The following is a 27,690-nucleotide window of genomic DNA, read 5'->3' as shown; positions in this document are numbered from 1 at the left end:
TTGATGCCTTTTTTAATAGCGTTGGCTTCACCGAGCTGATCTTGTTGACCTTTTGATGAGGAGTGGGTGCCATGTCCTTTAGGATAGTCCGATTATGTACATACCATTTACATACTCTGGTCCCGTCCACACGGCAATGGTTCTGCACAGGTGACCTTTTACCTAATTGAGTGCTCCTGCCTCTGAGACACCAGGCCCTCGGCACTCTATTATAATCCCAGTACGTGACATACATATTTAAACACAGATCTTCAGTTTAAAAAGCATTATAATATTTTAAGTATGAAAATAGGGAAGGAACAGCATTAACATCCCAATCGTCTGAATGTATACCAGGTGTGACAATATCACCTATAGAAAGACGTATGACACCTTGATGATTTCCATCGGGCCATAGACTTCGTATGGAACATTATCCCGCATTAGACCATCAACGACAGGAGGGATGTGGAATTCATATAGCCCGACGCCAAGGACATTTTGTTTGGGGTCAAGGGCAACAAGATTTCATGTGTATTTTGCCCTTGGGACAAGTAGGCCCAACCCCCCCTACAGCAGAATCCCTTTGGCGGCCAGTTTACAGTACCACATTATGGATCAGGGAAAGGCATTGCTTGCAGTTATGGTAATATTTGTGTCCATGTGTTTAATGTTGTTCAAACGTGTATTTATGGTTGATTAAGGCAAAGTCTTTATTATTAGGCTGAGCGCACTAAGTAAATGCTGTAAGCATAGATTGCACAGACAGTGGTTCCAGTATAATAATGTGCACACACGTTTTCAATGTATAGCAATAGGAGGCTATGTATAATGCGCCCAGAAAACTCTGTCTTTAGATGCAAATATTTGCAGAAGCTTGAAAGCAAAATTGAGGGTTCTCTGCTTTCCAAATAAAATTTTCACAAAACAATGAAAAAATGTTTCACTGACCTACTGTAGACCTTAGGTACCATTTCTTTGCTGCACATTTATTAAGTGTGTTGATGTATGCTAGTATTTCCCAAAAATATTCATACTGGAAAATCAGTTTAACGAAGATTTAACCCTTTGGATGGATGCGTCGGACGGTACACAGCCGTCCGACGCTTCGGGTAGCGTGTGCGCGATTCGCGCACGTGTGAAATATTCCCACACTGCAGGAAAATTACGTGCGCATCTAAGGGGTTAATAAGATTATGGGAAACATAAAAATAAACAAGCATTGGTAAAGCCAGTAGTTCTGAAATTGTTGGTCAGCCTTTTGGTTTTGTCAATACGACTTGTTTTGGCATGGCTTTTGTAAAACCTTAGCCATGTCGGAGCTGCCGGCTGTCACCATTATAACTACCATTGGCAAAACCAAAAATTGTTTTTGGTCTGAAAAAGCACACATTACCGTAGCAGTTCCTGGCATTGAACACAACTGTGTTGATACTTTCCTTGTGAAAGTACAGAATGTTGTCACTCAAAAGCTAGCCGATAGAGAGGCAGAATTTAATAAACACAAATGGTCATGGTTAACGACAGACCTAATTAGGGGACCAATTATTAAAGAAGTCTTGAAAGTGCCTCCATGCCCTTACATTAAGTGCAGATATACAGCTTTCATGAATTCACAAGACTTTACAGAAGGAGGCCAAGAAATAGTACTCCTATAAAAAATATTTGTGAACTGTATTGCATGCAGCATGAGCAAATATGCAGGTGTAGATTTGCTTATGTGAAAATCTGAGTGCTCTCACTTTCACTCCAACCACTTTTTCCCCAACACGGTAAGACGTTTTGTCTTCCATTGTCCGGAGTAAATTTCCAACCTTTCTCAGTATGGGAAAAGATTAGAGAAGTGTTGGTGAAAACCCTTAAAAACATGCAAGTTAGTAGGTTTGCATAAACTCAAAAGGGCATGCCAACCTTGAACCATTGTTTATCATTACGTTCAGCCCCAGTATGTAGCTCTGCAGAAAAGCGGTAATCTAAGGGAATTGCTAATACTCACAGCCTACTGTGAAAGAAGCCCTGGCAGGATCAGAGAGGCTGTTTCAGAGCTCTTATGAGATTGATGCCATAATTTGTCGCCGCATTACATGGAACAAAAGGGACAGGTGGATTTTGTTACAGGAAAAGTAGATTTATGAAGCATCCTGCCCATGGACAAGTAGATATTTTATAAAATTGCACACCCCTGGACAGAAAGAGCTGAAATGTTCACCAAAGCCTGACCTAGTTTCAGTTTATGTGAAGAAGTGTGTGGGGTCAAAACGCCATTTACCAGGTGGACTGCAGAGTGTTCCGGGAAGTGATGGCCATTGATCAGAAGGAAAAAAAACTGTCACAAACCAATCCACATGAAGAGGAAAATTATCGTCCTCACCAGCTATATATGTCCATGGGGGACCAGATAAATTGTTCGAAACCAGGAGACAAAACTGCAAACACGACTTGGAGGATCTGCCACAGTAGATGTTGAAGAATTAGGGGAAAAGTTTTCTTAATCCATTTAGTAACCACTGGCCCCAAGGTGGAACATCGGGGACAAATCTTATGTAGAAGATGAACAGATTTGAGAATCAGGAATATCAATTGCAAGCTCGACAGGTGGAGAAACATATTCAGGTGATCAAGCCATAGAAGTCGACTGCATTTGAAGCAAGACATTGATAGAAGTCTCCACTTCACTTTCCGGTTGCAGAGCCAAAGACTACGAATTCCGCAAATTCAAGGTAACGTCTCGTAAAGGTGTTGGTCGAGGTATACTATTCAGTATCGGCCACACAGTGGGCAGAGGCCATGCCTTTATGAGCAAAACCGTGGTTCCTGTGGAATGATATACTATGAGGTTGTGATACATAAGCACAATCGTAATATAGAGGGTTAGATAATGACAGCACGAAGAAACCACTAACACACCGATTCTAGTGTAGTATATTTTATGGATTTTTTTATACAAAGTTAGGAGTAAACATTATACATCAAAACAACATTTGTGCATAGTGTCCCAAGTGACAAAGGGAACCTAAACCTGAGTGACAATTTGAATATTATATAGATTTCCACAGTTTGTACAAGTCGACCTTTATCAAAATAATTCCATGTGAGCAGCAGCTATATACAATGATATGTAAAGGGAAAATGGTTCGCTGCTTCGGTTTGTCGACGGCGTTTCGACCCTCAAAACAATGTGGGGTCTCTTCAGGTCTATTGGTAAAGGGACCTCTAAATGGAAATGAAATAAAAAGAGCATAAGGCCTTTATACCGGCGCAAATGCAGAAAAAGGAAAATAAAGGCCGTTTGATAAAAGGCAGCTGAATTTATGATTGCGCAACCTTGTGAAAATGATGTGCCACACGTGAAGAATATAGGAAAAGGGTTTACTCGCATAAGGACCCGTTCGGGTACTCTGTGAGAAAAGAAGTAAAGAAGAATGTTGCAATTACTGATAATTGGACAATGCGCTATGTATAATCAAATAAAAGTTTCACAGAGGTTCTTACCCAGCCACTGCTCATGCAGGGCGTTACACCAGGCGGTGACGTCAGGCAGAGGAGGGGCAGGGTGGAGGGTTGTAAAATGCGCGATATAGACGATGTCAGGTAAGTACCGGAAAAAAACGAATTTCGTTGCGCGCGCTGCATCACATTTGGCGATGCAGCGCTGGTAACTAAATTAGTTTTTTTTTTTTCGTTACTTACTTAACAACGTCCATATCCCGCATTTTACTACCCCCCACCCTGCCCCTCCTCTGCCTGACTTCATCGCCCGGTGTAACGCCCTGCACAAGCCGTGCTGTTATTACCTCAATGTGAGGACAGGCTGTCAATCCAATGGGTATGTAGGTAGGCCAGAGGGGCTCAATTAATTTTACGCCACAGCCATAGCGTTGTAGAATCCCTTTGTGGATTAACAATGCACTGGTAGTTTCTCTGGAAATTCAAAAATTAATGATAATGGGGTCGGTATGCTAAAATAAAGGCTGAGCGCAAGGGCCAAGTGGCCTGGATGTGCCATTTCTAACTTCGGTAGAAGATTAGAAAAGCGGGACAGCGCTCTGCGTTTAGATTCAGAAAAGGCTGCATCAGTCCTCTTGATCGGGTACAATGACAGGGATCCTCATCCAGAGAGGATTGTTATATACAGGGATTCACGCTCATTTTGCCAAGGGAAACTGGCAGACCTAGCTAGTGAAATCAGCTGCACCGAGCAATCCGGGGCTCTGTTTCTGTGATCGGTAAAGAGTGAAAAAAGACCTAATTGGGAGATGAAGAACTGTGGCACAATGGTGGTGTTGCTGTGCTAATGACAGTGGTGAATTCTCTGTTAATAGGTGGAAATTAAGGCACAATATCGGTGATGGGTACTAAATAAAAGAAGATCCGGTAGAATGACATATATACTTTATATATTTACAAAAATTTGAATTTAGCTGGTATTTATAATATGCAATCACGCAAGCGGAGCACTTCATGGAGAGTGAACATTGCATGCGTGCAGACATTTCACAGTTGTAATTCTTCGTGAACACTTATTTCGAGAGTAGATATAATATATACAGTCAAATGTCACAGCAAAGAAGAATTGAATAAAGCTGTTGAAGCAAGCAGAGTCGGGTGTCAGATGACCTACGTGTGTGTTCAGGCCACAATTGTTATATCCGGGACTGTTGTTTAGCAAAGGGTAGTGACCTATCCTCTCCATTCCTCAGCAGAATTAAGCCCTTCATTTATTCAATTAACCTTGTCTATCCAGCGGCATTCATTCCGTTGGAGTATCTGAAGGATGTCACCTCCTCTTCCTGGAAGAGTGGCGATCTCAATTACTTACCACTTTAATTCATCAGCAGTATGACCTTTTACATTGTAATCTGACACAAGTGGTGTGTTTTCAACTGATCTGCGTATTCGGCTGCGATCTTGGCCAATGCAAGCCTTGACCGGTTGCTGTGTTTGTCGAATATAGGGGAGGCCACATGGACACCATGTGCAATAAACAACATTCTTTGTATTGCTGTTAGAGAATAATTGTAAATCGTGTTTAATACTACCATGTTTAAATGTGTTGGTATTGAACGGGAAATTGCAGGAAACACAGTTGCCATATTTGTGATGTCCTTTCATTTTGGGTAGGCCCCATGCAGTAGTCAGTGTGTTTGTCCTGTTGGTCATTAAGTCTGTTAATGACCTGACCAGATCTTTTAGATTTTTTCCTGTTTTGTAGGCAAACAGAGGTGTGTCTATTGTGGGATTAATTCTCTGGATAAATTCACATTTTTAGTGATCAGGTTGCGGACTTGATTGGTGTGTGTGCGCCAAGGTGGTGTTAAGATTGGGTTTCTCTTTTGTCTTGAAGTTCTTCCCTGGGGCAGTGCGAGGCGCGTATGAGAGACTTTTCTTACAAGTCTCTTGGGTACCCTCTCGTGACTAGTTAGGTCCTTAGTATCTCCGCCTCTTGCATGTAGTCTGTTTTAAGGGTGCAATTGCGGCGTATCCTAAGGAACTAGTCGAAGGGCAGTCCATCCCTTAGTGCACATGGATGTTGACTTTGGTAAGAAAGAGTGTTCTTTTCAGTGGGTTTCCTATGGAGGGAAGTGTATAGTCTCCCTTTGTCATGATTGATGTTTAAATTATGTACTGTGGATGTAAATGTGAGATGGGTATGGATGGTGTTGAGGTATGTGACAAAATTACCAAAGTCTGTCTCACTTCCTATCCAGATCAGAAATATGTCATCTATGTACCGCTTCCAGCATTTAATGTTGAAGCGGTACACATTGTCAATGTTGAGAGCAAATGTTTGTTCCACATAGTTCATATAGATATTTTCCAGATTTGACGCAAAAACAGCTCCATGCTGGTGCCAGAGCACTGCTGGTAGTAATTGCCACCTTATAGAAAGTAATTACTCTGTAGGGCAATCCGTAATACTGTGATGATAAACATGGTGGGTTCCTTTTTATGGGTCTAGGTCTGTTGTATAACAGTTGTTCAATGATTGCTATACTCTCAGTCTGGGGTATGTTGGTGTATAGTGAACTGATGTCTAAAGTAGCCAACATGTCCGTTTCCAAAGTGTATGACATCCCATCTACCAGGTTAATCATATACATGGTATATTTGACAAATGTTTCTTGTAGGGGAACATATTCCTTAATGAAGTAATCTATATACACCCCAATGGATTCCTGAATTGATCCACAGCCTGATAGTGTCGGGCGATGGGGGGGGGGGGGGGGACGGACGGAGGTGGGGGGCAGGGGGGGGGACGGAGGGGGGGGGACTGAAAGATTTCTGCTTTGTTACCACAAAAAGAGCCCATTTTTTAAATCTCAAAGGACAACCCCTTAAGAGCAATCTCTGCTGATGACATGATGAGAAAATGGTCCTAGGATGCCAGATTCCGGTCCAGGGAAGACATGGATTGGCAGTTCGGGCTGGACTGTTCCCTTGAGGCACAGGGTCAAGACTGATTTGCATATTTGAGTATAATGTGTGCGTGGCAAGCATTCTTTAAGGGCGGCCACCCGTACCCAAAGTGTTTTATACTTTTTTGTGCTACCTTTTGAATCACAAAAATTATTCTGTGACCAGAAAAACAAGTAGTCATTAAAAAATTGTGCACAGTAAAAAGAATCGCACACGGTAAGTGTTGGGACTTCAGGATCCGCAAACTCAAGGGCTAAAACCAAAGCTCAGTCTCTCGGTGATTGCACAGCACAATCAACCCCTTACTTAAGAGCAATCTCTTCTGATGACATGATGAGAAAACGGTCCTAGGATGCTTACTTCTGGTCCAGGGAAGACATGGCTTGGCAGTTCGGGCTGGACTGTTCCCTTGAGGCACAGGGTCAAGACTGATTTGCATATTTGAGTATAATGTGTGCGTGGCAAGCGTTCTTTAAGGGCGGCCACCCATACCCAAAGTGTTTTATGCTTTTTTGTGCTACCTTTTGAATCACAAAAATTATTCTGTGACCAGAAAAACAAGTAGTCATTAAAAAATTGTGCACAGTAAAAAGAATCACACGCTATAAGTGTTGGGACTTCAGGATCCGCAAACTCAAGGGCTAAAACCAAAGCTCAGTCTCTCGGTGATTGCACAGCACAATTGGCTGAGTGTGCACTAAAGAAGATATAAAGTCTCCATCAACCAGCATGCCAACCACAATTGCTCAGGCAGAGGAATAAGCATGCTTAAAACCTACGGCCAATTGAGCGGAACAGACAGTGTAAATTATACAATTACACTGATCAAGAGGAAGCAGAGACAACTGAGCTCGATGGACATGTTCATACTGTAAAAACTCCTGTGTCCGCAAAGAAGGGTAAAAAACTGCAGATGACCACAAACTTGCCCATTGAATCCAATGGGGATGTAAAGTCTTCGTTTGGAACACTCACCTTTGTGACAGCTTCCAAAGCAGGCAAGGGCCTGCTTTCAGTAGAAGAAAACTTCATTTCAGTAGAAGTGTACAAATGTGATTTGTAAGCAATGGGGTAGTATTCCCTTTATTAAACGTCAAGTAAGTAAAACCCAGCGCACTTGGTACAATCCTTATGACCAAATTTGTAGAATTATCTCGCGTTAACAAGAATTTGGTTGTGAGCTGATTAGACTGCAAGGACCGAAGAATCTTGGTGTGATCTGGAAGCAAAGCAGGAAGAAGAAAAAGAGGGTTGTATCAAAGTGTAAAGACGTTTGATATGATGGGCATAATCTGGAATGTATGGCCTCCCGAAATATAGAAAAACCCAGCAAAGACTGCATGTAACTATTTAAAAGTGGACGGAGGGTGCAATTGTGCACAGCGCTCCAGAAAGTGGGGGACCAACCCCCTACCTTTATTGTTGAGCTCTTTACCAAGAAAAGGCACTGCCAGGAATGCAATATGAGACTTAGCAAAATTACATTTGTAACACAACTCAACAAAATGTGTGATAATGCGGTCCACGCGGACAAGATGTGGATTTAAGCCATCATCAGTCAAGTACGTCATCGACCTATGAGGAAGCATCTGGATCAATTACATGCAAAATCGAAACCATGCGTGCCGCAAACACACCTGGGCTATTCTTATACCCCATAGGCAATCGTGTATATAATTTCTGATTGCCTAACGCGCTGAAAGATGTCCAGTTACGGGTCTCTGGAGCAAATGCGTGACTAAAGAATCCATGGGAAATATCCAAAGTGGTTTTAATTTTTTTACGAACAATGTTGTGTATCAATGCAGTGCTTTGAATGTTTTGTACTGCAAAGGTACAAACGTGACTGTTCAAATGTCTGTAGTCCAAAGTTATGTGATATGAACCATCCGGTTTGGATATTGGAAAAAGAGGATTATTCATTGACGAAACACAGGGTTCAATTACACTCGACATTCCAACTGTGTAAGAATGTCACTGAGAGAAGCCTTTGCTTCACGTTTAATTGGTTACTGGGGTTGGGGCTGTGGTGTAGATCGCAAAGGAATTGCATGCTCTGGCAAATCTGTCCCAACCTGCTTGATTGTGATATAACGCAGGAGCCAGGGAAAGTGCCCATGCCGAAGCATAAACTAGCTAAGAATCTTCCGGGGCATAATCAGAAAAACTCTGGAGCATTATATCCTCCCCTGCAGAAGAGGGCAAAACAAAGGGGGATGGCCAATCGACTTCTGCTAAAAGAATATCCTAAAGAAAGTTTGATTGTCCCTAATAGCGCGTTTAATATGACCTCAATTAGGAGCTCTATTTCATAGTCTATCGCTGGGGGAACCCTAGTATCCGCTGTTTCCAATGCAATGAAAGTATCAGTTGCTCTCGCCTCCAGGCGCTGGTGGAGTGTCTGCCTCCGTATGGTCACCACTCAGCAAACTGATCGTAAGTATCCTGTGTTTCTCAACAGGAGAAGTGTTTGGAAAAACAGCCTCCAGCTACTAAAATTTCTGAGCCAGCCAAAAACGTAACTCATCACGATTCTGAGGAGGTTTGCCAACAAAGACAGAACTTATTACTACCCCCATTGTGTGCTGTTTGACCAGAAGCAGCACCAGCCTGACCCACTTGAAGCATACGTGACATAAATTGTATACCACTTCTATGAATGTGACTCAGTTGTGTATGAAACGCTCGCAACTCTGCAAGGGTACAAGTTATATAATTTGGATGTGGTGTATAACCAGCCAAAACCGGCACCATTAATAGACAAAGGGCCAAGCCTAACCAGAGTAACAGGGTGAGGAAGGGCACTATTAAACCAGATGGTGTGCTGTCAACAGAAGTTCGATTAAAGCACATGGACGATAATCATTGGGAACTACAGCTCTTGTATAATCATGGAACTATTGATCGTTCCCATCCAGAGCAGGAAATGTAACCCAGGAATTAAAAACTTCATAACGATAGGCAGGATCTGTCCCAACCACAAACATCAGCCCCAGCTGCAGAGACTCCGTGGCTAAGTAAAACCGCGTTAACCACCGGTCAGTTAGACGCTGGAATAGCAACAGCCATTGCAGATATAAGAAGGCAAAATAGACTGTAGTGCAGTATTAGATCTGAAAAAAAATAACATTTTTAAAATTCAAGCTTGAAAATCCTATAGACATATAGGAGGTTCCCCCCCTCCACCTCAGCTAGCAAAAGGGGTTGTGGACAAGCCCAAGCGTTACACTGGGGGGCTGGAAGGAGAGTCTTGCGGAATAAGTACCAGACCAAACGGTGGCGCCATGTTGCAGGGATTCTGCCCACGGACTAGGATTATAGGAATTTGATCGGCAGGGACTGGGTCATCCTACCACCTTAGTACTCATGGGCCCAAATCCAGCTAGCTATAATACCTCACTTGCTCTCCTACTCACTTACAGAGAAGCACACAATAAGATCTGACCGAGACCAGAGACTGTTTAAAATGTTTATTTTAACTAGCATGTCCTAACATGCAGTATACGTGCAACAAGCAGAAAAATGCATAATACAAAAACTGTCAGTATAGAAACTAGACCATATATCATAAAGGGAGATGTCCTGCTAATAGGACAGAAGAAAGACCCACAAGCCTATCCTCCCTCTCCTTGCTAGAACATGTATTCTATATCAGAAGATCTCTAGGCTTTGTCAGCAGACCTCATACCTCAGCCTATAGATGGTGAATCTACATCCCAGGGAAAAAGCAACAGGAGTATAACCTGTAGACCAGATTGAGATCTGGGTGTACATATGCTTAAAACAACAATATCTCAATTGGATTCACTAAAGAAGCAGATCTATTGTAATATACAAGATATTAAAAAGAACCTGGGAGACAAAGGAAGAGACTCCAAAATGCAGTTTTTAGAAGTGCATATAGCATCATATATTTAAGGACATATTTTATATACAAAACAGTCAAATAGCAGCACTAGAAGCACAGAATGCGGTGGCAACCCAAAGGGGGCTTTGTGCACTAAGTGATAGTGAAGTAAAGAGTGACGTGGGTGAACACAGCGAGGGACGCAAGGTGACACAGTGAAAAAAACAGTATATACAAAATTGATGATTCGTCCTCAGTGGATGACTATTTGATGTTTGATTGGGAACCAAAGTAGATGGTGCGCCATGAGTCGCGCTGTATTAAGGGTCGATGGTGTTTCAATCGTATCTATTTAGGATCCTAATCACGACCGGGTTGCCGGATTGGGTGAGTGCTGCAAGGAAAGGAGGGGGCAGGTCAGGGGTAGGAGGGGAGGTAAAGTACGCAGTGCATTGGCAGGTAGCAGGAAGTGGAAGAAGAGGGGCGCGTGGGTGTGGGAGAATGGAAGAGGAACCTGTGGTGTAGTTGGAAGCGAAGTGGGGTAGGTAAGCAGGATTAAGCAGTTACCTTGTTGTCGAGGTGGTGGGTCGGTTCCTAACCAGGTTCTGTGGGTTTGGCGTAGGGTCGGTAATTGCTGGAAGGTCACAAGGAAAGCAAATCCGGTTGGGGCCGAGGCGGGGGACTCAACCAAGGCGAAGGTCTGGTGTCTGGGTAAGAGGGGGAAAGAAATGGAGATAAAGAGGGCGAAAGGGAAGAGAGGTAAGTGGGGGGAGGTGGGCGGGGAAGGTGTTGACAGGAGATGTTAGCAGAGGCCACTTGCTAGGTGTCTGGGTAAGAAGGGGAGAGGATTGGAGATAAAGGGGGCAAACGGGTTGAAAGCTTGCCAGGGTGAATAGGTAGTCTTTCTTCACTGCCCTTTTCCCCTTCCCGCCCCGCCCATGACACTGTTGAAAGCACGAAGGGGCTACTGCTCCTGTGCTTGGAGAAAGATACTCTACTCCATACTGGTGCCAAACCCCCTGGCTGTACGGATAAACAGATTACACAGCAAGCAGAATTTATTCCTCCTCCAGACAACCATCTCTTTATCTGAGTACCACTGTTGTTATAATGATGCAGTATTATTCTTGATTCCGATGGCATTAAACGCTTTTTTAAGTTAATCAGGTAAATCTGCACTTGTTGCTTGGTCTGTGAAGGGTGGTAATAAGTCAGTGGTCCTTATTAATCTGTAAATTTTTGTTTGTAGTTCTTTGAGATTTTTGCACTTATGAGTAACTTTTTGAAATATAACTTTTTTAGCTCTGTTTTGAACTGTTTGTGTTTTTCTCCCCAGGATATGAAGAGCACATTGAGCAGGTACGATTAGCATGTATTAACAGCTCACCATATAAAGTTTTACTTGCATCATACTGCAGTTTTACTTGTGTATTTGTGCCCCTTGAAGACCCATTTTTTTTTTTGATGGGTCAAATTAGATAACATAGTTTTTACAATATTACCATAAGTACTTGTTTGTCCTAGATATTTAGAGATGATCAAACACAAGTGGCTAATATTCTTAATACTTGCTACTCAACAGGGGGAGAGAATCGAAATTTGCCTAGCGTAGTAACGGTAAGTTTCAATTCTATTAAGGACACGGAGGCGAGGATTATGCTTTTCTCTCTTCGCTGTTTATTCACATAACGCCACACAGCAGCCAGAAAAGCATCAAAACTTGAAAATTTTTGTATTCCAAACACAGGAATCATCAGAAAAAACATCATAATAACATTTCTTATAACTACAAGTCCCATCAGACCAACATTAGGCAGTCCTTTCTTAGTGTCCATAAATCCAAATATAAGGCGTCCATCTTGTGAACTCCTCCTCTTTCTTCGTCGCGAGTCAGGCCAAAGTCTCAACGATCCTGTTTCGCACCATCATTACCTGGCGGAAAAAAGAACAACGTGAGCCATGCCATACCCGCTAAGCTTGAAAGCAAGACAACGAAACATTGCAATAAGTCAATGACATGCCCAAAGAGAACATTAAATGCATTTTGCAATCCGGAAAAAGATTACTTACTCCAGTACCGGCGGGATCTCCGCAGGAGGTATGGGTGGGATAATCCTCGCCTCCGTGTCCTTAATAGAATTGAAACTTACCGTTACTACGCTAGGCAAATTTCGATTCTATGTCCGGACCGGAGGCTTCGGATTATGCTTGTTCAAAGCTTGTTCACCACCAAACTAGCAATATCCACCACCGGCTTGAAATAAAACAGTTTGAAGGTGGAATCTGAAGACCAATCCGCAGCGCGCATGAGGTCTTCTAAACGTGCCCCAAGGGCAAATGCTTTGGAGGCCATGGCCCCTCTTGCGGAGTGAGCTCCGAACCGTTTAGTATCAATACCAGCTTCCTGTAATACCCAACGGGCTATAGTGGGGGAAGAGACCGCCTTGTGAGGCTTGCGCAATGATATGAGTAACTGCCGCTCGCCCGGAGGGCGAAATTCTGTCGTGACATCCTCATACGTTTTCAAACATTGCACCACACACAACTTGGGGACATCCGCAAAAGCCGGGTAAGAAATAGACCTCGTAGCAGACTTCGTGCGGCGGCCCACTGTAAAGGTAACCCCATCCGGGGAAAAAGCTCTCGCCGTGACATCTAAGGCACGCACGTCGGACACCCTGTGACATGACACCAAACAGAGGAGCATCGCCAGTTTAGCTGACAGTTCCTTTAAGGAGAGATACTTGTTATGCTGCCAAGAAAGAAAAAGGTTCAACACCACGTTAACATCCCACCGGACAGAATACCGTGGCTCCGGCGGTAAAGCAAGGCGCACTCCTATGAGGAGTCGGCAGACAAGGGGGATGTTCCCCGACCGCCACTCCATCCAACTTCTCATGAGCTGCTGATATGGCAGACCGTATCGTGTTAATAGTCCGGTATGCTAAGCCGGCAGTAGATGGTTCCGCCAGGAAATTCAGGATGGGAACGAGACCTGCGACCATGGGATCCAAATCCCGTCGAAGACACCAACGAACCCACCTGGTCCAAGCCGATCTATACCTTTTTTGCAGTGCTACCTGCCCAGGCTTTGGACAAAAGGTGCTGAGCCGAGTTCGAAAGGCCAGGGAGCGACCAGCGTCTCCTGAAAGCCTCCATGCCATGAGGCGGAGAGAACCCTGGAGGAGATGGTGAGGATCCCCGTCCGGGTTGAGGAGACGAGGAAGCCGGGGGAGTAGGATTGGAGAATCCCAGGAAAGTTCCAGAAGAACTGGAAACCACCCTTGCGACCTCCATACGGGCGTCACCATCACTACGTCCGCCACCTGACGGCAAAGCTGGGCCGCGGCCCGCACTATCATGGAGAAAGGCGGGAAGGCATACGGTCGTTCCTGACTCCAGTCCTGGAGGAACGCATCCGTCGCCTCCGCCAGAGGGTCCGGTCTCCAGCTGAAAAACCTCGGCAGCTGGAAGTCCAGACGGGATGCGAACAGGTCTATGGATAAAGGACCCCAGCATGTCGCCAGCCAGTGGAACACTTTATCATCCAGCTTCCACAGGCTGGAGTCTCGCAGTTACCGCAAGTGCCAATCCGCCACTTGGTTGGCCCGTCCCGGAAGGTATTCTGCCGTTACCGAGACCTGATGGGCGAGACAATAGTCCCAAAAATCTTTCGCCAGATCCGCTAACGTCCGCGATCGCGGGCCCCCCAAATGGTTCACATACCGAACCGCCGAAACATTGTCCATTCGCAGAAGGACACATGACTTCACCGAGTCTCTGGTCCAGCAACGGACGGCGAAGGATCCTGCTAGAAGTTCCAAGCAGTTGATGTGAAGCCGCTGCTTGTCGGAAGACCAAGCGCCGCCTGTGGAGAAATCCCCGCAGCGGGCGCCCCAACCGGACCTGCTGGCGTCGGACTCTATCACCAAGTCCGGAACGGACCCGAAGATTACTCGGCCGTTCCACGCCTCCATGTGGGCGAGCCACCAGGACATTTCCTCCTTGACCTCCACCGACAGGGGAATCAAGTGGTCGTAAGAGAGCCCCCTGCGCAAATGATGCGCTTTGAGGCGCTGTAGGGCCCGGTAATGAAGAGGGCCCGGAAAAATCGCCTGAATTGACGACGAGAGAAGACCTACCACTCTAGCAACCTGCCGAAGAGAGGTGTGCGATTTGGAAATTGTCTGCCGCAGAACATGTTTGATTTTGGCCATCTTTCTGGACGGCAGACTGAGTCGAGTGCACCGAATCTACCACGAAGCCCAAGAACACCATCGTTTGGGTGGGCGTGAAAACCGACTTCTCCCTGTTTTTTTTTTTTTTTTTTTTTTTTTTTTGAAGACGTTTATTATTGTGAGAAAAAAAAAGGTGCAGTACATATAGCTGAGCCTACAACCCTGCGGGCCGGCTGCAAGAAATCTGTGTATGGTAGGGACATAGTGTTACAGGGGAGGGCATTATGCATCTTCTCGCTCGTGGTCCGGCGTGCCTCTTCACTGGTGGAATATGTATACTCTTCACATTACGCACACAGTCAGTTCTAAAATTGACGTCTCATTTTTACATTTTTCTATAATTCAACCAGTAACTTTTTCAACATAAAACAGGGATGACCATATCAGTATTTCCCAGCGTGTCTGTGATGCCAGTGCCGCGCCACGTACCATCGGTGCGCACGGCACCAACGTCCCATCGACGTGTTAGGTATGCGCCGGTGGCGCATCAATGAAATGTGGGGTCAGTGGCTCGCTTATGTATGTAGCTGCAGAGCTGGTGCAGAACGGGTTCGGTGAGCGGTGGTGACCCCCCATCTGTCAAGTCAGTGTGCGGCGCGTGTGGCAGACGTATGCGTCGCCCCTGTTGTACCGTCGGTGGGTGTCACCCGCTCCCGTGTTCCCTGCCGAGTGTCCAGGCAGTGGTACTTGACCGCCGCTGTGTGGAGGTGGGTATTCACGCGGCTGGCATGGACAGGAGTGTGAAACTCTTAACTTGGGGTTGCGTGGGGGGGGTCGGACATGGGGGGGGAAGGGGGGGGAAAGTGTACTCTAGGGGACTGGGTCAAGGCAGAGTTGCTAAGAGCAGTGTTCGATCTATTATGTGGTGGAGGGCCCTCGTGTGCGCGGCCGGTTGTTGGTCGTGGCATGTGTGTTGGGGGGGGTCAGTGCCGCGCACTCAGTTGGGGTGGCGGGGGTCATCGCGGCGTGTGGCCCCGTCTATGGTGTCGCCGCTCGCGGGGCTCCTGCCCTTCCCAGCTGTCTCTGCGTGAGTCCTCTGGCCTCGCCCTCCCCCCGCAGGGACCCCAGGATATCATCCCAGACGTGTGCGATCGGGAATTGCCTCAACCCCGCAATCTCCTCACCTCGCAGTGCCGTGCCCTCTGCTCTGGCCCAGTTGAGAAAGGATGTGTACCAGTGTGCGGGAGTCGGTGGATCTCTGCTTTTCCAGTGCCTGGTGAGTAGGCGCTTGGCCGTGATGAGGCCTAGGTCCCAGAACCGAGCCAGTGTTCTATTTTGTTTAGTCCTCTTGTATAGCCCAAGAACGCATGCCTCCCACGTGTTAGGTAGCCCCGGGCCTGTGCTGTGCGTCAGGAGCGATGTCACCTCCCCCCAGTATGTGGACAGAGTCGGGCAGCTCCAAAGCATATGCAGTACGTCGGCGTCTAGCAGGTCGCACCTGGGGCAGGCCGCTGTGTCTGTCGTGAAGTACTTATTTATTCTGTCTGGCGACAGGTATGCCTGATGCAGTATATACAGTTGTATAGTGCGGAATCGGGAGTTACGTGGGATGTTCACAGGGCTGGCTAGGACTAGCTTCCATTCTTTGTCTGTCCAATCCCTCCCCCGGTGGGCCGCCCACTTGTCTCTAATTGGTTGTGTGGACCGCTGAGTGTGTATGAGGAGCGCCTGCGCCAGCCAGTGTGTAATGTGTGATCCTCTGCCCATAACGTGTAGGTACTGGATCAAGTGATGGAGCGGTGGCTCCTCCTGGATGTCCCCCCAGGACTCCGTGTAGGCCCTCACCACTGACGCGTGGAGCAGGAATTGGCCTGGCGGCAGGCCAGTGCCCTCCGATAGTTCCGTAAAAGGAAGTAGGCCCCCATCCGTGTAGAGGTCTCCCATAGTCTCCACTCCGGCTGCGACCCAGGTTTCCATGCTGCGTGGCGACACCATCCCATTCCTCCGGGGGGTGCCCAGCAGGGGGAGGGCTGGAGCATACGGTTTGACGTTCCTTGTCAGCTTTAGGCAGCGAAGGAAACATTTGCGGGCTACGGCCATGTGCAGGGGCAGGGGTCGGGGACCTTTGGTCAGTGGGTGAAACAGGGCACACACCTGCGGGTGTGTCCATTGGTAGTCTGCGTTGGCGGTGTCGTCGAGGTGGGAGTCGCTAAGCCAGTATGTGACCCATTGCAGCTGTGCTGCCAGGTAATACAACTCCATATTGGGGACTGCCAGCCCCCCCTCTGCCGTCGGTGAGTACAGCTTCGCCAGGGCTACTCGCGGGCGCCCCGTGTTCCAGATCAGGCCTCGGAGCATCACCTCCAGGTCGCGGAAGATCCTTGTGGGGACATACAGTGCCGACTTCTCCCTGTTGACAATAAAACCCAGACCCTGCAATAGGGAGACAGTCTGCGAAAGATGAGCGGTCAACCTGTTCGGGTCCTGGCCCAACAGCAAAATGTCGTCCAGATAGACGATCAACCGAATCCCCTGACTCCGCAGGGTTTCTATGGTCGGGTGCAGAATTTTGGTAAAGCACCAAGGGGCCGAGGAAAGCCCGAATGGAAGGGCCTTGAACTCGAAAACCATGCCTTTCCAGCGAAACTGGAGGAAACGGCGATGAGGAGGATGGATGGGGACCACCAAATACGCATCTTTGAGGTCCAGGCGAACCATCCAATCGTTCGGGAGCAATACGTCTCTCAACAGATGGATGCCTTCCATCTTGAAGTGGTTGTACACCACCCAGCCATTGAACTCCTTGAGGTTGATGACTGGCCGTCTGCCCCCGTCCACCTTTTCCACAAGAAAAATATTGCTCCGGAAACCCCCGGGGTGACGCGTTGTTCGACAAATAGCCCCTTTGCGCAGCGCCGAGACTTCCTCGTCGATCAACAGCACGTCTGACTGAGAAAAAGTTATGGGCCGAGGCGGCTGTAACTGGCGCGGTTGATCGTAAAACTCTATGCGGAACCCCCGCACGGTCTGAAGGACCCATGCGTCCGTCGTAATAGCAGCCCATGCCTGTGGGAAACATGCCAACCTTCCCCCAATAACAACCTGATCCGCAGGGATCACACTCACCGTGGGAATTGTTGCCGCCGGAGTCATTCCTGAAGTTTCCGCGTCCTCGGAAACGCTGACCCCTCGTCGGGTAGAAGTTGTAATTCGCAAAAAAGTTGTAGTTTCCTCTGCCGGAGCCATGCCCTTTATTGGGTTGCTGCTGACCTCCACGGCCGGTCGTGAGGCCCCTGCCACGTCCAGCCCCTCGGGAAAAACGCTGGTGGAAGACCCGCTTGATGGTGGACTGGGCCTTGTCCAGTGAAGTGAAAGTGGAGACAAATTTTCCCAGTTCCTTTATACATGGCTCTCCAAAGAGACCCCCTTGCGCGACCGCGCCAGCCTCCGAGGAGGCCAAGTCTCCTAACTTGGGGTCCAGTTTGATCAAGAGAGAACGCCGCAGTTCGGTCGAGAGGGCGCAGTTAGCGTTTCCCAAGAATATGACGGCCCGCTGCGCCCAATTGGATAACACCTCCGGGCATATGGCTTTGCCCGACACCTTGGCTTCCTCTGCCATATCCAGGATCTTGGTGAGGGGACCAATGGTGTCCAATAGCTTGTCCTGACAGGAGCGCCACGAACGGTCGATCCCCTTACGGGGGTCCTTCACAAACTTCGCCATGAAAGTGGCCATCTTTCCATCCAATTCCGGCGTCATAGCCACCTTTCCATCCAAAGTCGGGCGGGGGCATTCCCCCCTCAAGCAACTGCGCGCCTCCTTCTCCAAGGGCTTGCGGAGGCGGCCCGCCACAAACTGCGCGACTTTGTCCCCAGGCGCCCAAGCCGCTGACCATGGGTGCATGATTTCATCCGGGTCGAGCATGCCCGAAGTGTCCTTGGACAACTCAGTCGAGGACGAGGACGGTCGCCAAGACCGCACAGTCTTCATCATTGTCGTCCGTATCCGTGGGGGAAATACCTCCCGGGGAGGGAGGGGCAGTATCCGCCGGCGTCGAGGGGACATGAGGCGGGAGCGACGTAGGGGTATGCACAGTCGCCTTAGCCAGGAAAGCGTCTCATAGGCGCTCGAAGGCGTCCTTGTCCACGCCCTGTGCGCCACTGGGACCCGCGTCCCTACATGCCTTCTTGGCCGCCGGTGGCTGACTGGGATCGTTGGCGGGCACCCCCGCTAGGCCCGGCGCCAACTTGGCGCACTCCTCAACAATGCGGGCTGATAGCCTGTCCTCCATAGGCCCTACAATTCCCTGCACGCAACGGTAAATGGACTGGTCTACAGCCGCATAGAATTCGTCGTCTTGGAGGTACTGGTGGGACTCCTCCTCCTCGACGTAATACCCCTCAGCCATGGCGTACACAACGCGCAGCAATGAAAGATAGGTATCTGAGGATTCCGATGGCGCAGAACAACCGCCAAGTATGGGCCAACCGGAGGTTAGCAAGGTTTTGTAAGCCGGCGGAACCAGGCAGTCACGAAGGCAGCACCAGCCTTCTTAGCGCGCCGACCCTCTCTCCAGAGTCCGGGTCACACCCACTCCCAGCGTGCTTGAGCGGGTAACACCCCAGCGGAAGCAGGCGTCGGAAAAGGTGCTCAAAACTGCCCGCAGGCGTCAACGTGGTCACAACCACCAGTACAGACCCCCAACGGGGCGTTCAAACACAGGATAATACAACCCAAGAAGGGCGTCAGGGTGAGGCGGCAACAGGGCTCCGGCGACGTCGTCTCCCCAGCGCGGCTCAAATCAGCGAGACGGAAGCCGCACTAGGGCAGGCGAGACGCTGCGGCGCCCTCTAGCGGTGATATCAACACCGCGGAACACACGGGGACATTGCGTAAGGGGCGAAGGCGTCCCCGCGATGGAAGGGGCTCCGGAAGGGAAAAACCCCACAGACCCCCCAAAGAAATAGGCAACGAATCTATACAAGTATCAAACAAACAAGAAAAAAACCCTTTCAGACACAACTGTGAAAGAGAGGGAGAAAGAGCACTTAACTGGCTGCGAAGCAGCGAAGAAAGAGGAGGAGTTCACAAGATGGACGCCTTATATTTGGATTTATGGACACTAAGAAAGGACTGCCTAATGTTGGTCTGATGGGACTTGTAGTTATAAGAAATGTTATTATGATGTTTTTTCTGATGATTCCTGTGTTTGGAATACAAACATTTTCACGTTTTGATGCTTTTCTGGCTGCTGTGTGGCGTTATGTGAATAAACAGCGAAGAGAGAAAAGCCTAATCCGAAGCCTCCGGTCCTGACCTAGAATCGTATATTTACTTTGTATTTAATTTGGTCTAGTTTTTTATTGCATTACTATTCTCTTCATCGTCCTGTTAAGTTTCTTTATTTCATGTTTTTCTTTATGCATTGTCCTTGGTTATTTTCTTTATATTCACCTTTTCTTACCAATGTGTTCCTTTAAGATCTTTCTTTTTTATTTATTTGTTATCTTAGTGCCTTTTGTTTGTTTTTAATTGTATTTACTTTCACCTTCTTTCTGTAATGTTTTCTTTTCTCCACTAGTTTCAGTTATATATTGTGTCTTAATTATCTAATTAGCTATGTCTGATTGGTTTTCCTTTTTTTATTTGATATTTTTACTTCTTCCTTTCTCCTATATTTTAACTTTTGCTTTCCATTAGTGTATTTTTCAATCTGCCATAACTAATTTCCATTCTCTTTAAGTGATACGTCTAAATTTTAGCTTGTTGTTTATTTTGCGATTTGTTTTTCTTTGTGCTTTGCTTACTCCACCATTTTGCTGCTGTATTTTTCTTTAGTTCTCAATTATACATTTACATCACTTTCTTAGTGCCGGTTTTCATCTTAATTTGTAGACTTTTTTTATAAACAGTATTTTGATATTTATTAGTCCAGTATGTTTCAATGAGCTGAATAGTTATCGCTGAACTATGTGGTGTTCGGAAGGTCACAAATTTGCATCCCTGCAAGGCAAACTCAAACGGCCATCCATCTGACGATGCGAACTTGATTACCATTGAAAGGGTTAACAGTTATCTTTATTTACAACAATTAGAAACTGTATAAATGTGGTATAATGTGCTGTATGAAAACAAGGTGGTAACCAGACTTAAAAAAAATGTTTCTTTACTGTTTCTCTTTCAGAGCATTGGTATATGGTTTAATTATGACAGTAAATCATTTTTAAACTATTAGCATGTTTGAAGATGTTTGCTAGAAATGACAGTTTGGTTTTCTCAATATATATGTTCCCTGCCAATTCTTATTCTTGAGGGCACATCATTTCTTTGATTCGTTAGTATTTATTCCCTATAAATCCATTTCCTTTAGGAAATTCCTGCATGTATTTATCTGTTGAGGTGCACTCCTTGTCCTCATCCTACTACTCATGGGTCTTATAGTCCTATTTTATTTAATAAAAGAAGTCCCATTCAGATCGTTTACCATGTGAAGTTTTTTTATCTATCACAGTGTACACGTTCATTTTATCCATACCAAGTTATTCCATTCCTAATTTTTCCCAGAGGGACTCTCTCTGCCTGCTCACTACCTATTTACAGTATTCTACTTTCTCTTTTATATGAGAGAATACAGAATTTCTCAACTACCCTTACCTGAACAGATGGAAGTTTGATAGCATTTCCATTTGGCTCTTTTCTAGGTATGAAAACATGAAAACTGTGCATTCATCTTATAATACCTTTAAGGGGGAAGAGCATACAGATGAGGAGAAAGAAGTGGACCTGCAGATAAAGATAATTCAATCACTGGGTGAGAAACTACAAACTTGACGCAGTGTTAATATAAAAAATGCCCAGTAAACCGTAAAGGGCTATATTTATCAAGTCACCTATTTAGTTGTCATGAATATGATAGACATAAATGTCATAAAATATATGCATGGTTCAACACCTAAGAAGTGATACATAACGTATTGTCATAGATAGGAATTTTAAAATGGATTTCTCAGATATTTCTCAAATTCCCAAGGCCTAATTTTTAGGAGGGTGGACAATAGACTTCTTAATGAAATTTGGCTTGTGTCCCATTCCCCACCCTCTATTGCCACTTCATTTAGAGTTGTAAACCTACTTTTCCTGACCGAAGGGAAAAACTTTAGTCAGACCCAAACTTACTGTATTTTAGCCTAGGGGATTCACCCCAACATCATTGTAACTTGTGATTTTCATGTTGGGGCTGCCATATCAACCATTGTGGACCCGGACGAAAAAAGAACACAAATATTCCCAGAAACTAAGGGAAAGATATCCAACAAAAGGTGGATATTATTAGTTGAATTTTTTCCTCCTACATTGGGGGTGGTATTGACTGTGAAAGGGGTGTCAAACTTCAACTCTTACCTTCCAATGCCTACATTATTCAGGTAGGGCCTGAACGAGTTTTGCTTTCACGAACCCAACACTGCAAATATTCAGGCATCGAGAGTATAGAAGCCACAGCTGCAGTGTACTAAGAAGACATTGCAAGTCACAAATAGATTTGTGGTTTGCAGTATCGACCTGTGTATTTTATTATAATATGTACCATATTCTCTGCTTGAAATTTTAGAATTCTATACAACACGATCAAAAGGCGGGTTGAAAGTGGTGTCCCCGCCTCCTTTGGGCTCACAAAAATATATCGATGACTTGCGACCGTTTCTGTAGTCACGATCCACAGATTTGGGCATTATCCATTTTCAAAGTTGTTTCTGTGCTTAAAAGAGAACTTCCACTTTGAGTCTATTTTCTGCTTTCGCTCCCAACATGTACCTTCACATCACAGTATTTTTTTTCTTATTTTTGTGACCCTATTCTTTTATTACATAGGAGCTGCAATGTCAACATTTTAGGGATGCTAGGACAGGGGCCTGCCTCCACCATGGCATTCCCAGCCGTTTAGAAACATCTGCAGTCAATTTTGTCTCAGTAATATGTATGAGTTAGATTTGGTGTTAAGTTGGTGCCATTCAGTGAAGTTGGGCCATAAAAGCAACAAGAAGCATCACTGAGCGGAAGTATGTAGCTTACCATGAAACTATGAAGCACAAAGAATAAGCTTTTAGGGTGTAGTTACTTTGTCTCTAAGCAATACAAAGATACCACTTGCAATCGGAATGCCTACTGCGGTCCAACCTCTAACTTCTACAATTCTAGTGTTGGATATTGTATCAGAAGAAAGCTGCTATAACTCAATTGCACCTCCAAAAATAGAGTTATCTGGATTTATAATCACCCAACCATTTATATTTCAGAATGAGGATAACTAACTGAATTACTAATTGAATGACTTATGTGTATAAGGCACTAGGGTCAGGCTTCAACAGGAATGTGTATTTGTAATACCAATTGGTTGGATCATTCTATTTGCATATAAGGAATTAATCTGGATGCATGCCCTATGATATTATAATAACCCTTTTAAGCAACTAGGTGGGGAGTTCTTCATCAGGTATATGAGAATTTAGGATCCTCTTTAAATTGGCTCAGGAGAGTCTACAAGTTTGAATAGAAAAGGCTAGTGACGTAAATAGTGCACAAGTCTTTAACCTTCTTTGAAGATTTTTGCCTAGAAATTCTAAAATTGTGACTTGCAAATAGCGATACAGTAGAAGTTGCTATTTGTGATTTGCAAATAGGTATGTATAAACTATTTCTTGATAGCGATTCCTACGAAGACGCAATTGATATTAAGAAATCACTAAATAGCGATTTCTAAATACAAAATCCCAATTTAAGAAATGGGGGTCAAAAGCAGCTGGGAGAAAGTTGATACTGTTATAGCCCAGGTGGAGGCTAATTACAGGATGTGCCTACCAGGCACAGGCTGTAATTATCGGGAAATATCCGCACACCACATTATGCTTGCAGGCGAAGGAAAGGAAGTTTGGAGCAACAGACAGCAAAAAATTAAATGTTTCGAGAGGGAGCTCGAGGTGCTCACAGAGGACTGCGTAAAACATATGGGCAAGCTTTTTGGGATGGTATCCTTTTCAGTCCCAAATGCACAGAAGAACAGCATATGGAAGAGTATACTGGAAAAGGTAAATTCCCTGGGGGTTACACAGAGTACCATCCCTGAAATCAGGAAGTAGTAGTATGACCTGCGCCCCAGAACCAAGTACAAGCTGGCCACCAGGAAGGCAGAGGGACAAAAGGCTGGAGGTAGATCATCCATACACCCCCCGACTGCCATGGAGAGGTTGATCAAGGGGACTCTTGAAACAGATTGTGTCAGCATGCTTGTGAACATTGACACCTCCATCGCAACTGGCACCAGGGTCTTCTGTGTTTGTCGCACCCTGGCCACACATTTTGGAAACCCACATCACATATAACACAGCATGAAATACTCCATTGAGGTGCTTCGTCCAGACAGGTAATGCATCATGGGAGCTGTTATGCACTTCATCAGTGTGCGGAGTGCTGCTGACCACAACCAAACACATGGGCACATCAACATGTCATGCACACGTGCTGCAGTCACATCATATTTTCTGTAAATAAATGGTATGCGGTCTTGGCACTATGTACAAATATGTCCTACAGTTAACAGCCCTCATATTACTGCACCTGTGACAACTGGAGGGGATGCAGGGACTGATGTTTATCAAGTACTTCCCACAGCAACATCACTGCCACCATGCAAATCTACATCAACCGCAGGAGAGCCCACACCTCTCTACAGCCCCCGTTTGCTGATAGTGAACAGTCTATTGCGATGCACACCACCACAACAGAGGATAGGCCTGTGAGCACCCACACTGAGACCAAGGCAGGAGGGGCTGCAACAATGTCCATTTATGGTGGCCTGGAGCGATCCATCCTAAGGACACATTACCTGCAGAAGAAAAAATAAATGAACCATTAGAGACGACTGACCAAGGCAGTTGAGAAGGGTCAGGGGAGTGCTGGCAAACTACAAATGAGCAAGAGCATAGGGCGCAGTGTATGCTCTACAAGCAGTATATTGGTCTGATTGACAACTTTCAAGGTCCATCACCTGCCTGTCAAATGCCACATCAAGCCTGGCTAGGCATACACTGAACATCGAAACTGATGTGACCTGCACAAACCACAAGCAACGTCCTGGCAGCAGTGAGACACAACGGCCCTAGAAAACATACAAACCCAGAGCCTGTCTGCCCCACATACCCCCGCCACCTGAGAGCGAGGAGAGATCAGGTGTGTATGGTGTCTGCACAGGTCTGCCCAACTAGACGAACATGCCGCCATCCACTGGGGTCTGACACTGCATGTGCCCCCCCTAACCAGCGCATTTGAGTAGCAAGCCAGCGCAAGGGGGACCTAAACAATGACTCGACAGACTCGCTTGTGTGGGCTAATTTTGTCTTCTTTAAAACAAATTGTACTTTGAGAGTTAGGTTTCTCTAGTTGTTTAAGACTAGAATAAAAGATTGTCATGGAGTTGTGCACCAAGCACTACTCCATGTGTGATGCATCTTTTCCAAAGTGTCATGTCATCACTCACTTCAGATAAAGTTGTTTGTAATCTCTGTACGTCTTGCACATCCCTTAGCCACATGGGTTTCATCCTGTTGCCCCTGTAATGGCTGTTGGTCATCGTCATAGTCTGGGCCAGTGGTTCACAAACTTTTTCGACCCGTAGCTCCCTTGATCTATTGGCTGTTGGCCACGGATCCCCATTATGTAACTTTCTTTCATCTGGTGGGGGATGTAAGCCCTGCCTCTGGAGTACTTTCATTTTTTTTCACTGAAATTAACTGTTTTGAAGCCAATGATCATACAGCCTCCCTCCTGCAGCTCCCACAGTGCCAGCAGTGTGCACATTCACGATGCAGGCCCTTCCCTCCAGCATTTGCTGGCCACTGTCTGCCAGTGGTGCTCCTACAGCATCTCGGAGACAAGGTATTTACTTTGGCCTCCTCTCGGTATGTCCACTGGGCGAACACCATGTGCACATGGAGCAGTGGTCATCCTGGGCCTGCTCGTGCTTCCCTCCCAGTGTGGAGGGATTCACTTTGCTTCTACTGCTTCATTTTCACTCAAGCACTGCAGGTTGTCTAGGGAAGGAGGTGATCACCTTGGAATGTTTCCCCATGTACATTCTCTCCTTTACAGTGCTGTTAGCACTCATTCAATGCCGCAGCAGGAGGAGAAGGATAACAGTGTGCCCGCTGTCCCTCTCTCCTCCTGCTTCCTTGGTGTGCTAGCTCTGTGCTGGAGGTAAAAGTGAATACCATGCGCCTCCCGCCCCTCTTTTAACCAGCCCTCTGTGTGCCAGCATTGTGCACAGGATGGAATTGTGCACCTGGTGCCCGCTGTTACTCTCCTCTTGCCCCGCAGTGTGCCAGGTCTGTTCCTCAGAGTGGAAGTTCATACCTAGGGTCTCCGCCCCCCTCCAAACCTAGGCACCTCAGTGTGCCAGCTCTATGCCTCGAGGTGGAGGTTTGCGTTCTGCACCTGCTGTCTCTCTCCACCTACTCAACCCTCCATACAGCCGTCCCAGAGTGGAGGTTCTCACCTTGACCTTGCTGCCACTGATGACCAAAGGGCGAATGGAGCCAGTCTCCTGGTAGCAGCACATGATCTTGGAGACGTAGCTGTGAGAAACTTGTAAAATAGGACCCGGGTCCCACTAACCTGCTGCCTTCTGTCCCTCCCAGGAGATTGTGAGAGCCCAAGGTAAATCTCTGGAATCTATTTCGCAGCTGAACCTGAAAATACAGAATCACAAATGAAATGTGAAAACTGCATGAAGATGAGTGCTGTCTGCACCTGTTGCAAGCCGGGTCCGGATTTGTGACGTGGATGAATATTGTTATTATTTATTTGTCTTTGGTCCTATTCGTTGACTTTAAAAACGACCCAGGATGACATTGGATGTCGTGTTTGCAGTGTTGGTTTGTGTCCTCGACATTTGTAAGTTATGTTAGGGACAACGTCACCCAATGCCAGCTGCAAAGGAAGGGGGCACTGTAAAGGGGACTTGAAAGGGTGGATGTGCTGTCCTGGGTAGGGTTGAGGGGGCTGCCAGAGACCATTGTGGTGGCAGAACTATGGAGATTCTGAGGCAGCCAGCCCGATGTTTCTGAAAAGATGACGGGTCAAGTTAGGCGATAAACCTTCCCCAGCCCTGCAGATTGGTAGGGACCATGAATAGTTCTACACTCCTACCCGCCAGCTCCGCTCCGCCAGCCTCGCCCTCGCCACCGTCCCACGGATTCGCAGAACCACCACGGGAGGAAGATCATTCTCCTACCTGGCCGCCAAGACATGTAACTCTCTCCCCGCACACCTACGACTGACCCAGGACCATCTCACCTTCAGGAAACACCTCAAGACCTGGCTATTCGAGCAGTAGCGGCCCCTCTCCCTTCAGCGCCTTGAGACCCTCGCGGGTAAGTAGCACGCTTTATAAATGTATTGATTGATTGATTGAATGTGTTCAGAAATTCCAGATTTGGCTTTGGCTGCCCATAAATCACTTCACTGTGTCTGACAATGACCCCAGAAGGGCTCAAAGGCCCAAGAGGGGGACCCAGGACGAGGAGGGGCAGCACATGGTTTGAGAAACAGAGCTCCCTCCAGGATCATTCCTTCTAGAATTCAAATCTGTCAACCACGGAGAACCCATGAATCAACCTCTCGGCAAACGAGCAATCTCGAAATCCCAGCCACCCCCCACCCGCAATCCCTCTCATTAATTTTAGAAAAAAAGTTGAGACTTGAAGTGCACGTCACCCCAATTCACCCCTGCCCTCTCTCATACAAGGGCTGACCCGCAATGTGGCAAAGCATTGGGTAACACTGCAGCTCACATGCACCCCTGGCTTGTGGTATCTCAGATCTCTGCAGAGGGTGCATTAACCCCCTCAGGCGTGCGTCTGGCTACCGAGGGGAGTCTGCAAGTTCGCTTCCTGCCTGGCCTGCCTTTTATCCTTCTTCAATTGATGAAAGGTGAATTATTGAATGAGTGCCCATTATTTACTGCGCCAGCAAAGGTAGAACTATGCGCTATACGTGGATGCATCATTGCAGTCTCTATCCAGATACAGTGGATTAATGTTATTAAAACAGTCAAACAAGCAGCATGATCTGACATAACTCCATTTGGCACTATGTCTGTTTCACTCCCAGACATTGCTCTGAAGCTTGCATGCATCACAGGCAGGCTGCAATGCTAAGACATGTTTCCACCTATAACACAAACCCACGGATAAGTGTTCAAATGCACGTTCCAAAAA

General features: G+C 46.5%; 1 protein-coding gene across 1 annotated transcript in view; it reads left to right on the top strand.

The window, feature by feature from the left end:
• Positions 1–27,690, top strand: part of LOC147717640 (E3 ubiquitin-protein ligase TRIM39-like) — a 548,239-nt gene that overhangs the window by 135,039 nt on the left and 385,510 nt on the right. The window contains exons 4-5 of the mRNA XM_086924434.1: positions 11,580–11,602; positions 21,124–21,233. Coding sequence (XP_086780560.1) covers positions 11,580–11,602; positions 21,124–21,233 — 133 coding nt within the window. The remainder of the gene's footprint in view (positions 1–11,579; positions 11,603–21,123; positions 21,234–27,690) is intronic.

Source organism: Lissotriton vulgaris, chromosome 5 (genome assembly GCF_964263255.1).
Source record: "Lissotriton vulgaris chromosome 5, aLisVul1.2, whole genome shotgun sequence".
Lineage (NCBI taxonomy): Eukaryota > Metazoa > Chordata > Amphibia > Caudata > Salamandridae > Lissotriton > Lissotriton vulgaris.
The sequence above is the reverse complement of the archived record's forward strand: the minus strand, read 5'-3'. Positions and strand labels throughout refer to the sequence as shown.